This window comes from Scleropages formosus, chromosome 9 (genome assembly GCF_900964775.1).
Source record: "Scleropages formosus chromosome 9, fSclFor1.1, whole genome shotgun sequence".
Taxonomy (NCBI): Eukaryota; Metazoa; Chordata; class Actinopteri; order Osteoglossiformes; family Osteoglossidae; genus Scleropages; species Scleropages formosus.
The window spans coordinates 19,986,457-20,000,061 of NC_041814.1; the positions used below are offsets into that span (position 1 = coordinate 19,986,457).

General features: G+C 42.8%; 2 protein-coding genes across 4 annotated transcripts in view; one reads left to right on the forward strand and one right to left on the reverse strand.

Moving 5' to 3' along the window:
* The window catches only part of lancl2 (LanC lantibiotic synthetase component C-like 2 (bacterial)), a 32,122-nt gene extending 29,375 nt beyond the window's left edge, over positions 1 to 2,747 (forward strand). The window contains exon 9 of the mRNA XM_018754205.2: positions 226 to 2,747. Coding sequence (XP_018609721.1) covers positions 226 to 302 — 77 coding nt within the window. The 3' untranslated portion in view covers positions 303 to 2,747. The remainder of the gene's footprint in view (positions 1 to 225) is intronic.
* A 1,124-nt stretch (positions 2,748 to 3,871) lies between these two features.
* vopp1b (VOPP1 WW domain binding protein b) overlaps positions 3,872 to 13,605 on the reverse strand; it is a 48,379-nt gene continuing 38,645 nt past the window's right edge. For 2 of the 3 annotated variants that reach the window (XM_018753919.2, XM_018753918.2), the window contains one exon: positions 3,872 to 6,586. In XM_018753919.2, the coding sequence (XP_018609435.1) occupies positions 6,399 to 6,586 (188 nt within the window). In that variant the 3' untranslated portion in view covers positions 3,872 to 6,398. The remainder of the gene's footprint in view (positions 6,587 to 13,605) is intronic. The other variant, XR_001966198.2, reaches the window with a different exon arrangement.

The window sequence follows — 13,605 nt, forward strand, 5'->3', positions numbered from 1 at the left end:
GAAAAACGTGTCTGTTAAATTAATAAATGTACATGTAAATTTATTGCACCAGTCAGTTGTTGGGAGGTGTGCGAAGTCCAAATTCTGTCCTGCACAAACGAGCTTTATTCATTGTGTTTGTATCAAAGTCCTCCGTCTGTCCCGAAATGCTCTTTTGTTTGCTCTCACTTTGCCAAAGGCATCAGTGCAAAAACGGTAATAACAATGTTCTCTCTTTTCCATCAGGAATGGCTGGTGCTATTCACTATCTCTCAGATGTGGTGCAACCAGAAACTTCCTGCTTTCCAGCATTTGAACTCTGACCCCTGCTTTCTGGGGATTTGAACTTTGCCGGCTCAGTGTAAAGGGCGAGAGGAAGCGGGGAGGGCGGCTGGCAAGGATGGCCGAGATGCGAAGAGCGCGGGGGAAACGCCCGCCGGCGGCACGGACACAAAAACAAGCCTTCAGCCTATAACCCGAAACATGTCTCTGGGTCCATGAGTTTAGCTCAGAGTCCTCCTTCGCTCTTGTAGAGTTTAGCTCTCACCTCCACATGCTTCTGCTGGGGCCAGAGTGTCCTTTTTGCTACGCCTCATTCGTCCTGCGCGTACCGTCTTTGTGTTTGTGAATTGTCGTTCAGCCGTGTCTGTCGTCTGCCTGTGCATGGGTAATGTTTGTGAGGGAATGTGCCCGAGCGTGGCTATAGCATACCATAAAAACTAGACTGCATATAAAGTCACTTTTGTGTTGACGTGTGGTTGTATTACTTTTTTTTTTTTTTTTTCCGAATCTGTGCTGAGTGATTGAAGAGACAACTGAAGAACAGTAGGAGACATGCCTGTTGTGCAGTAATCTAATCTTCCAAGTTCATTTGTTGCGAAAGATGTAAATCTCCGTATTCTGAGCTCGTCTGCTCTGAATGAATGTTGCCGAAGTGTAGTTACCATAGTATACTCATGTGCTATATGCCCCTTCGCTAGATGTTTATTGTTGCCAGAAATGATGGATAAAAGTGTATTTGATCATGGTGTGTTTCGTGAGATGTATTTGTCACAGTGGAGCAAGTCGTGTGGTACAGCAACATTTTTGGATGAGAAATACTGTGTACCTGGTCTAGCATGTTCTGTAATCAGTGGGCCTGGTGAAGTATTTATATTGAAAGTACAGTGCTTATAGTATATTGGGGTTTTTTTTTTTTTTTTTTTTTTTCCCCTCTAATTCAAAGAAAAGTGGAAAAGGACTGGGCTCCATTGTGTCTGGAATAAAGAATCTGAAATGCTAATAAAACTCCAGCTGCAGGTTTCTGCAGTGTGTGCAAAATATCTGGCAAGAAACAACATTTGTGGCCGGGCTTTGTGGCCATGGTGCACGTTTTCCCCGTCGTCTGCGATGAATTTAAATGATCACTCGCATGCCAGGCATCGAGGGCTGCAGATCCAAAGCAACAGCTCTTTTAACTCGCGCATTTTCCTGCTCTGTGTTTCAGGTCCACAAGTTAATAGAAAGTTGGTGTGTTGGCGAACCGTACGCTTCACTTCTTTCGTGTGGATTTCTCTGCTTTTACAGCCCTCTGTCATCTTGTTCTAAATGTTTGAGGACACTGCTTGTTGCTTATTTCAGACTCAAGTTCCTCCACTTCTTGTCATCATAATCTGCTGGGGTTTGGATGAAGATGTTAAAAATAAAGTGTCAAACGTGGGCTGTTATGTTGTTTTGTGAAAGTCTTGTGCTTCACTTGACCATTTGGTCCTGTACTGTAATTACCCTCATGTAGTCATACTTTCTGTAAATATTAACACCCACAGCATAACACAACCCTCTAGGTGTGTAATTTAAAATATCTCCAGCTCTGACAAAATACAGACTGTTAGAACATCACAATTTATATTCTACTTGGGCATTTGTGTAATGTTGTTCATTAGTCTAGATTTATTTGGAATTTTTCCCCAGACATCTCATTATGAAAATTAGTATTTAATATTACTGGTAGCGTTGTGTGTTAGATTTATACATGGGAAGTACAGATTAGTGATTTGTGAAGTTTGAGTGTCTTCTCCAGAGCTATACAATGACAGACTGTAGTAATGGAAGATCTGTTTCCACAATGAATCTGCAGTTCCCCTTGTGGTGAACAGTTTTCTTGCATTACTGCAAATGCATTATCCCACATAACTGCCTTAACACAGTGGTACACGTTCTTCTGATAGTGTTTATGCAGGCTGAACTGATTGTCGTCTTGTCTAGTGCTACCTGGTCTCCATGTAATGCTCCATACTGTCTCGTGGTAGGTGTGCAGCTCGGTTGTGATTTAACTGCACTAGAGACGCGATCTCGAAATGTTAAAACACCGTAAAATACGTAGCAGAGCTGCGGAAAGGAAAAGCCCAGCACGTATTAAGGGCTAAAATTTCCTCTTCATGGTTCGATTTTGAGCAGGAAAAAGAAAGCTGAAAGTAAATTTTCTCCTACAGCTATTTAAAAGTAAAAATGGAAGCTATCAGTTGTGGTGTTTTAAAATTAGTAACTGCTGCCATATATTGAGCAGTACTCATAGAAAGGCTTTATTACATTGTACTGGTGGGCAATAAAAACGCACTGAATGTGATGTGGTTAATGCACTTCTGCAAACTCATTTTATGTTGCGTTGGACAAAAGCATCTGCTAACTTCATAAATGTAACTCTATGGCTGTGAGTGAGTGTTGAGAGCACATTTTACACTCACATAATTAGTCTGTAAAAACCTTTTCCACACTCATCAAAACAAGCTAATGTAATTCTAATAAAGTGTCCTGTCAGAAGCACTTTTTGTGAAAAAGTATTTACATCCTCATGAGGAATTTATCAGGTTTTCACAGCTAAATATCATTGTTTCTGTGGTCCAGCAAGAATCCAACATTACTCAGACCTACCTTGGAAGCCCATTTGTTCAAAATCTACCGTTCACATCATGGCCACCACAGCCATCAAACATCTGGAGGGCTGACTGTATAGAATATGGTCTGATCACTGCTATAGCCACTGGATTTTCTTCCAGCTACCTTCAAAACATTTGGAAGTGGTCTGGCAAAAAGCGGAAAGGACCACTAACATTTTACATGCCTACGTGTAATGCATGTTGCAATAGAAGCGTCAACATAAGCATTATCATGGGCAACAATTTTATTATAAAGAGGGTCTCTGAAAAACTGTCAAAGAACCTACTGTGATAGACCTTCCTTTCTATCCACGAATGTCTAAAACTGAAAGGCCCATCAATAACCGAAGAAGCATAAGACGATAGACAGTCCATATACAGTCCAACGGTATGCGTAGAGGCCTTTGGAATTTGTATTTTAATGTCGTGTTCTCTGCAATTTAAAAGCCAAGAAATCTGGCAAACTTTTGAACTTGATACATTTTTATAAATGTAGTTTTCAATGAAATAACCATTTTACTGGTTTTGATGCCACTGAGTGAACACTTAGAATAAGATCAGCAGTATGGGTGAGGAATGTATGCGTAACAGATTAATTATACATGAAATACTGGAACATCCCAGTGACAGCAGGCAAGGTCAAATGTATTAAATACTGCTGAATTTTCAAAATTTGGCAGATATGAAAATGTGATGTGTCTAGTACGTACTTATGACAGGGCTGCGCACAGATTACGTACAGACCCATCCAGCACGTGCTCGTTTTGTCGTCGTCATAAATTAGGCTTCACACGTCTTGTCTGTTTACCCATTTAGGCCATTTCTGTAGGCTTTGCAACCCTCGCTCACTACCCTAGCCACTGCTACTTGTTTAATATTAAATACAAAAAGTGTGAAAAATAAATTAAATACAAAGTCTGAAAAATAAGACATTTTATTCAACGGAAAATAACTTTATTTTAGCTCATAAACAGGGAGTGTTATTTTTTTTTACCTAATTTAATCAGCGGACACTACTACCCTGACAACAGTGAAAGCAAATCTTTACCTTTACAAATTACATCTGAAAACATGTCCAAGTTGCATAGATAAAAATGGTGTATCTGTTACATACAGGTTGCAGTTAAAAATGAAAATAAACATTGTTTATACATAACATACAACCAACCACCCCGTTTCCAAAAAAATGTTTGTTTGTAAAAATTGTGTCTGCGCAGAAGGGTGTGGGAAACGACCCCAGCAGATACTGAAGTTAAAACGAAGTGAATGAAAGAACGTCCCGACCACTGTCAGTTTTAAATTTCCTTCTGGGTTTGTTTTCGGAAGAAAATGTCTATGCCAAAAATTGCACATGTTGTCCTTTAAAATGCAACGCGTCTGTTTTGTACATCCGTTAACACAGATTCAGCATTTATTACAAACGTTGCTTATTAATCCATCACTCACTTACTGAACAACTCATTGTGGGATTGTTTGAAATGATGAGCACAAGTCTAGCTACAATTTCAACGCATACAGTGTGTTTTTGTATGCTTACACCATACACAACCATTATTAATAACTGGTACTATTTTGTGGGAGATCATTATAGAAAACAACAAGATGGGGAACTAGTTGGCGAAGAAACACCTGGACACTTATTCGGGTGTTTTTCAGTCCGAATTCCCTCGCTGCCTTTATCGGGTATGAAACTCTTGACAGGTGCTGCTCCGCGTCTCCTGCTGATTCGCATTAGAAATGTGCTCCGCTAATTTCAGCGCACTGTCTGCACATGCATTTGAAAGGGCTCCATTAATTCTGATGACTCTTTGTTCTGATGGGTCTCGGTCATTGCACACAATTAAATCCATTTAACGGGAGGCTGCGGCTCTGCTCTGGCCTGTCATTACTATGGTAATCGTGTTTATTCCCACGGAGGGAATTGTGGGAGAAACCTCTGTAATTCTGCAAGGAGACACTGGAAAGTACTATTTACAGGAGAGTGAAATCCACATACCACTTAGCTAAAAAGGATTTTCTAATGTCCCTGTACAGTTTCTGTTGGGTGTGTGCGGGTGTTTTCGGCTCTACCTTCCATGGGAGGCATCGAGTGCAGATGCTCAGATGCAGTGGCTCAGATCACTGTATAAGATCCAAACAGTTGGATGTATTCCAAACTGTCACCCTGAACAGAGGAGACTGGAATAAACAAAACACCAACACTATGATGTAAGAAAAAAATTCCATCTTCTGCAAACAAAAGTTCACCAAACGCAATCTGCTCACAAACATGTCAGCGATTCCCCTTCCCCTGCCGGAACAGCGCTACCAGATTCCCGCTGCATCCGTTTGTAATTAGTTTTACATTTCTGTGTGTCGGAGGACCACAGCATTGCATGGTACATGGTTTTGGAGGGGAGCAATTAATCACACGCAGGCAAGACGTTCCACAAAAACCCTCAGAACCATTAACTACTAAACCAACCTGTGATTTCTGAGATGTTTTTTTTAAGTTCTGATTTGTCCGGACTTCCATCAGCCTCCTGCATCCATGTCCCTGCCATGTAGCACAGCCACTGCAAAAGTGCTCCTCAATTCCCACAACCGCCAGTTCTCTCCACGCACACCCATCCCGCGAAAACTAATTTCCTGCAGCCTGTGCGGAACCTCATATGTCTCCCTGCAGCCCTGAAGGATTAGGCGAAGAGCACACAAAAGTGACTCCCTTCTGGAAATTAATTGTTTGCTGCAGAACCCAAAATGGGCTTGGTGGATCATTTCCTTCTCACACTCGTTGCACTTGCCTGAAGGTGGAGATGAAACACACAATTGCCATCCTAATTTGGGGTACCGGCGGGGCCGGGTAGCCACCCAGAGTGCAGCCATCTGCTCTGCTGTTGTGGGCGGAACTATGATGCTGGAAAACAACCTCCCTGTCACTGCTACCACTTCTGGTAAAACTGTACTGGTGGCTCTTGGAACACACCTGGAGTCTTTTCTTGGTAGGATTTAACCCATCTGTGTACACACACACACACACTCGTACGTACATTCTGAAGAAGAGCACTGGTCACTTCTCACCGTCACTCTCAAGTGCTACTGGAGCCAACAGCTGGACCCACTCAAGGTCCATCCTCTCTCCACCAAGGCTGCAAACAAAACGTCACTGTAAACCTGGGAAATATTTCATTTCTGAACGGTCAGAACAAGGGCGAACGGCAAAATCAGCTTTAAAGAGAAATGTAAGAACTGCAGGAAACATGTTCCGGGAGCCTTGTTGCGATCTGGATGAGAAACACAATCAGGGCAGACATCAGGTCGACCTCCTCCCACCGATGCTTCTGGTCTCCCCGGGCAGCTGAGGTGGGGGGGTTCACGCAGGAAGGCTGGGGTGACAGGCACTCATTACATTTGGGGCAAGACTGTCGGGACCGCTTCTTCCTGACTGCAAGCTGGCTATCCTGTGTGTGTCACCGTGAGACAAAAGAAAAACAGGAGGACGGAAGAGACCAGCTTCTAAAGCGACTACTTCTTCTCAGTGCTTGTGAACACCTGGTCATAGGGTGGGGGCGAGTGGTTGCAGTAGGAGGGAGGAGGTGGGTATGCAGCCATCATATGAGGGGAGTTGGGCTGCACCTGGTAGGCGGGTGCGAGGGGGGTCATCATGCCGCTTCCCGGGTCGCCGTAGTTCGGCATGCCAGGCGGCTGTGAACCTGCAAGGCAAACATGGAGGTCTTATGAGCCACATTGCCAAGCAAACCTGCACCCATGGCAAGAAGCTTCTCCTGAAACAATGAGAACGGTTGCTACGAAGGCTGCTACCGTATCACAGTGCTCTTTACCTGTGAGCTTTCTGTAAACTAGAGATTGACCATCGTAATGTGGACATTTTTGGCTTTTTGACCCATTTTAGTCATGATCTGCTTCCCGATTCTTGCAAGTGCCCCTTCAAAACACAACATCCACACCGCTGCGGAGGGACGAGCGCCCCACAGGTTCCACGGGTTCCACGTCTCGTCGGGTGATGGACGAGAACACCGATCGCCCACTTCCACTCACAGCTTGTTGACAGTAGGTGCTGCTGTGGGCTACGAGGAGGAAAGACCCACAGCAGGAACTCAAACCCAGGCGCGCAAAGTAATGTAGGGCACACAAACGTCTACAGATGTGCTGGAAAAACAAGCAGGAAACGCTCAGCCCACTTGGAATGGTGCGAACTAAAAAATAATAGGGTATAAAAGAGCGTCACCATATGGCCTACAAACACCGCTAGTCAAGTACACGACAGTGCTGGAATGGAGAAACGCAGCCTTTTGTGTCACAGCAGGTGCAAAGCAATACATTCAGAAATTGACAAAAAAAAATCCGCTCTAGAAAGGTGTGATCCACACTGTAGAGGTGTCGTAAGACCGTCAATCATTAATCAACAGCGCAAATCGCAAATACAAAATGGCGCGAGTATAAAATGCCACAAATGACAATGTCTCAGACGACCTAAATGAACATTTGCTGCATCTGGCTGTCATAATTTCCTGTAGGACAGTTTACAGCAAGATCTCTTTAACACCTGGCATTTTCAGTCCTGCAGGAAACGCAACCGACTACAAAGAATTGTGCATTTGGGGCCTGACAGTGTGACTAATGCGAGAATGCTAATGCTAACGCTAATGCTAACGCATTTTGAACAACACTTTGGCTTTTCCCTTAAAGTATCACTTTAACTGCAGATACAGTACATGTCACTTTTCTGGTCAGATAATATACACTAAGTTGTGGTCAGATTTTTTTAATTCACGGTAGTTAAACTATACATTCACTTACATTTATTTGTCTTTATACAGCTAGGTAGTTTCTTACTGGAGGAAATCAGGGTAAGAACCTTGACCAAAGACAGTTCAGCAGGAGGTGGGATAAGAACCAAGGTCCTTAAGGATATGCTCACATTAAAAACTTCATGGCTCTTACTTCTGGATTATTTTTTTCTCTGTAAAGTAGGAGATGGGGAAAGCTGAGAGCATAGACGTTAGCTTAGCTGCCTTTGGATCCAAAGGTCGCACGTTCAAAACCCACCTCCATCTATAATTTCCTTGAGCAAGGTACTTACACTAAATTACTGCAGTAAAATTACCCACATGTACAAATGGGTAAATAGTGCTAGGTAGCTTAATATTGTAAGGTGCTCTGGAGAAAAGCGTCAGCTATATGTTCACATGTAGTTTCCATATCACTGACCTTTGTAAAAGTTACACACTCAAGTAATTAAAGTTTGCACGTTCAAGTGTGAAATTGTACGGCCTTGTGCACTAACAATCCCGAGTTTATTCGGCATTTGAACAAAGCTCTGTAACTGGAGGGAAGGATGAAACTTTGCTATCACCTCCATCCCAGTGTGCTTTTTTCAGTTTGCACACTGTCTACAAGTTGCATTTGAGAGGAAAATGGCAAATAAATAGCTGAATGTCACAGATAAGCCTTAAACCGCGTGTAGTATAAAGGGCTCAAATTAATCACTTTTATGGGTTCCAGTGCATTACACGTATAGAGATGATGCAAAGAGGAAATAAACTTATTAAAGTATAGACCTCCTTACTTCAGCTAAAAACTGACAATAATACAGAGATTACAGATAGGCCTAATCATGATTATTATTAAAGGAACCAAAAAGAAAACAGGAACAGAAAAATGCCTCAAACAACACTCAGTAATATTAGTAGAAACATCCAGTGACCCCTAAATAAGAAGCTTCTTTCACCCTCGATTTGCTATGAAATGAGTGGGTTTGTGCAGAGACCTCTGGGTGACAGTCAGCTGTCAGCCGATTCACCGCACGCCTGTTTACACCGAGATGCTGCCTGCTTGGACCCGGTATGTCCAATATTGGGTAATACCGCATAAATCTCCCACAGCGGCAGTCTGGGAAGAGGACATCACTTCACCGCTGGACTGCAGTATACTATAGCGGAAATGATTGGAGATCCAGCAAGCAAGCACATTTTTGCAGGTAAACCTGACACCAGTTCATATACGAAATGGGGAAGAAAAAAACCGGAAACCAACTAAACTGACTTTGTACAGTATGTCTTTTGTACAGCACATCAGATCACACAAAAATGGGGAGAGCAGGTAGTAGAGCGTTTAGGCCTGATGCCTCGGGGCAGGCATCCCATGGTGCCCAGTTTGAATCCCATTGCTGTTATAGTACCCTGGGAAAGGTACTTACCCTGAACCGACATAGAAGAATACCCTGCTGTATGAATGGGTAAATCACCAAGTCGAATATCTAAATCATACTGGATAAAGGTGTCTGGTAAATGTAACACAGTACATGTGTAACCCAAGTGATGAGAGCACTTCAGCTTGTAAAAATTAGCATGTGAACAGTATGGCAAATCATATGAACTCTGGACACATTTCCAGATAATGGACTTTTCTACCTGATCACACTTTTGCTGCAGTATTGGAATTTTTTTTGCAATCCTTGCTTTATGTTTGTGAATATATTCATCACCTCTCGGTGTTGCTGTTTCTGTTTCTATGGTACTGTGACCCGGTGTTGCCGCTGTTGCTAATAAAAAGATAAATGTGAAAAGAATTAGTTGTTGGCTGCACAGTCACTCAACTGCAGCAATTTTCTTCTTCCCTGAAAACAAGCATTTAAAGGCACAAGAAGGTACAGGGAGATAAACACAGGCTAGAGCACAGTAAACATGAATAAACATTTTTTTGAAAAAAAATTAAAACTGCCAAGACTGCAGCTATTCCATTAAAGCAAGTATTAATTTTAAAGAGTTCCTTCTAGACAAAAATAACTATAAAAAGTACGTTAAAGCTACAAGGTAAAGGAAGATGTTCGAAGGATGTTCCTCCCATCTAACCATCTGTTTGAACCATCACACACGTTTTAATCTAATTACAAAAAATGAGCTTGAGCAATTTTCACCCTTCTTCTCTTGTGATGACACATTAATCTAGACACTTTACATGAGCAAATCATTTTTTTTCCAGCAGCATTAAATGACCTAAAAAAACAGCTTCTGCTGGATGACAGATGGGAGATTCGAGCTAGGTGTGAAAGACGATAGCTGGTAGTCTTCTTTAAAGTGTGTTCAAACGCATTTCCTCCGTTTGCTTCGCAATGTGCTGTCAAAAAGTTTGGACCCAATCAGTGTGATGGAGGCCCAGGAGTCCAGGCTTCTGCACCTAACAAGAGCTCGGCGCTGCCCGTGATTGACAGAGCTGCTTTGTGCCCGAGATGCCGATGTCACGGAGGTAGTTAGGGCTGACAATGAGATGTGCGGAGACTCTGTGGGCAAGCGTCTGCTCACTCATCCGCAGAAGCAAGGCGCATCCACAGTGTGCTCTTGAACAAACTCAGCTACGGCCCACGGGCAGGTCCGAGGCAACGCCGACCTCATTAGCTCATTAAGGGAGAGCCGGATGTTGGGAGAGCTGCTAAATCGCTGTTGACTTCATAATGAGGGGTCAAGTGGACTTAACCAGTTTTTGAGAGCAAGTCTTAAGGAAGGAAACATGGCCTTAATGATTGAAAGAGGAGATGCTGCCATCATCCATCCCAGGGCGCCTGACTGCTTCTGTCCCTGTCAGTCAGGAATTATGGCCAGTCCCAGGAAGAAGGCAGCTTTTCCGACCCAACTTGTCTGAGGTTCCAGTGGCTCATTGTGCACCTCTGTGCACCACTACTGACACTTTTCAGATGTCTGGGCTGACACCGTGTCATGATCAGTGACTTGACTGTCACAGTAGCTGTACAGACCACCTGTAGTTCACATGGATTAACAGCAATTAATGCACTGATAATTTAATCTGGGCAGCACATTGGGTAGAACAGTGGGTAGCACTGGTGCTCACAGCTCGTGGGAATTGGGCTTGGGTGTGCGTTGGAATCTAGCTCAGTCTGTGTGGCGTTTGCATGTTCTCCCCATATTCCGTCCATATGATTTCCTCCCACAGTCCAAAGATGAATGTTTCAGGTGAACTGGCGACTCAAAGTTGCCCTTGGTGAGTGTATGTTGCTGCCCTGTGATGGACTGCTGTCCCATCCAAGGTGTCCCCAGCTTCACGCCCTATGCGTCTGGGACAGGCTACTGACCACCTCAACCCTGGACTGGACAAGCACTTACTGTTAGTGGATGTTGTCTTTCTCAAGTCACAAAATAATATTTTAGTTACTAGTTTTAAAGGATATTCTCATTTTAATTTTATAAGAAGCAACTAATAGTACAAAAATCAAAAGAAAAATCATTACGCTAATCCAATTTATTCCTCCAGTTCATAAAAATCCACAACTTTCAAAACCAAGACAGTAAATCAAACATACACACAACAAACAAGCTCTCAAAACAATTTTCTACCTGACTAACTGTAGTAATAGGAGTTCTTGTTGTTTCCGACAACTGAAAAGTTTAGAAAGTTATATTTTCGTGCTTTTTTTATTTTTGTACAGAACTATTTGAAAAAAGACAAAAACCTAAACCGGGACTTATTTTATAATAGTATTAGAGTTACTTTTATGTTCGTAATTGTAAGCTTAAAACTGTAAGTCACTTTGGACAAAAGTGTCAGCTAAATGAATAAATGTACAGGTGGTCCCCAATTTACGATGGTTTGACTTACGATTTTTTCGACTTTACAATGGTGAGCTGGCGATAGACAGAGTAGAAACCGTACTTTGAATGTTGAATTTTGATTTTTTTCCCCAGGCAAGCGATACGCGGAGCGATACTTTCTCATGATGCTGGGCAGCAGGGAGCAGTCCGCATCTCCCAGTCTTTCACGCAAAGGTGTGTATTAGGGGTATTAAATGCATTTTCGACTTACGATATTTTCAATTTATGATGGGTTTCGCAGAACGTAGCCCCCTCCTAAATCGGGGGACCATCTGTAAATGTAATAATGAGTAAGAAATAAATAATAGTAATTTATATTTCATATATTTAACAAAAGCTTTTAATACACTAAATCCAAGAAATGAGGAATAATCAAACAAATTACTTGTATAATGCACAACAATTTGGGGGAAAAAAAAAAGCAAAAGTAAGTTTTAAAACCAATAAAATGTCTGTTGAAATGGACTTTTGTATAAAAAAAAAAAAAAAAAAAAAAAAAAGAGAAAACCTTTCTGAGAATCCTGATTTGTGCTCCATATGATTCTGTGAAGCCCTTCCCACCTCATATGCAGAGTGCAGCATCTCCAGAGGCCACCTCCTGCACCACCCTTTATCTTGGGCCATGTCAGCTTAAGGAGGTCACAGCCTCTAGAAAGTGGAGGATTTAGAAGACACGGCTTATTTTAAATTCCTACCCATAAACAGCTGAGCTGCCGGCGGAATATATTCCCCTCCTGCTGGTGTGAAAGTGAAAGATACTAAATATGGTTAAGAATGTAATGTGCTAAGGGGAGGATTCGTTGCTGGTGGGTGGCAGAGAGACATAGAGCCTGGGAGCCTGAGTTAGGTCATCTCATCAAAAACTTTGTCATACAGGAAAGGCACAGTTTAGCTAAAAAAGTAATGCTGGAACAGTATAGCAAAGTTAGCAGCTGAGGTCATTTTTATTTGAGTGAGACATTATGGGCTAGACTAGGGCAGCACGTATCACAGTCGTCAAAGGCATCACCAGCCAACTGGAAGAACCAGGGTTTGGATCTCTGTTCCTACTGCCAGACCCTTGAGCAAGATACTTACCCATATTGATATAGTACAAGTTACCCAGCTTGGTAAGTGGGTCAATTATTGTAGGAGGGCTACTATACAAACCTAAAATTATAAGACAACTTAGTCAAAGGTGTGAGCCACTTAAATAAATGTAAATAGACGTACCACCAGCTGTGTGGACTGAGGACTTGGCTGAAAAACAGAGCCTAAGTGTAGACCACAGTTGTCCCTAGTCCTGAAAAGTCGCAGTGAGAACAGGTTTTCTGGTCCTCCATAGAACCTGATAACCTCAGTGAAGTCCTCAACAGTGAACACAAAGCACCTTTCCAGTAACTGGCCTTGAGAACCACCCACAGAGCTCTGGGCAGTGGGGGTGAGTGGGCGCCCATATATCGAGAAGCTATGCTGCTGAAGTGTCGAAGAAGGGTCAGAGACATGGAGTCTGGTAGCGTTCGATGAATTGCCGCGGTCAGGGTGCTTCATGGCCATGCTGAGTGAAGTGGCCATTTGGTTCTTGGAAATGCAGGAGCAGTACAAGATTGTCCAGCGAGCCACAGAAAGGACAAGTAACATCGAAACATCTCCCTGCCAGCTTGTTATTCTTTAAGAGCCTTCAGTATGTCTATTCAGTAAAGCTGACTCATCGCCCACAGAAAACACAAAGCCTATCATCCAAACCACAACAGTATTATTTCAATGCCAGATCTTTTTTAGTCCCCTGTCATCATAAAAGCATTACATTCTGGTACAGTAAACACCGGCAGAGTTATTACTGCACAAGACTGGGGCCTCGCAGGTGTGCTTTCCCTGACGGTCATCAAAGCCTCGAGTTCTACACTACAGGTTAATCCTTTAGCGTGCAGTGATGGGACCTTCTCTTAATTGCCGCGCTTCAGTTAAATCATCAGATGGAGGTCATTTCACAAAGCCAGGTCATGGAAGTGTAGCTGATTCGACACAGTACTAATCACACGCTGAATCGGAAAATTGCCCACCATCATCTGTCGCCCCTAAGAGGAGTGATCAGACCACTCTGCTGCTGTGATAAAACGCTACAT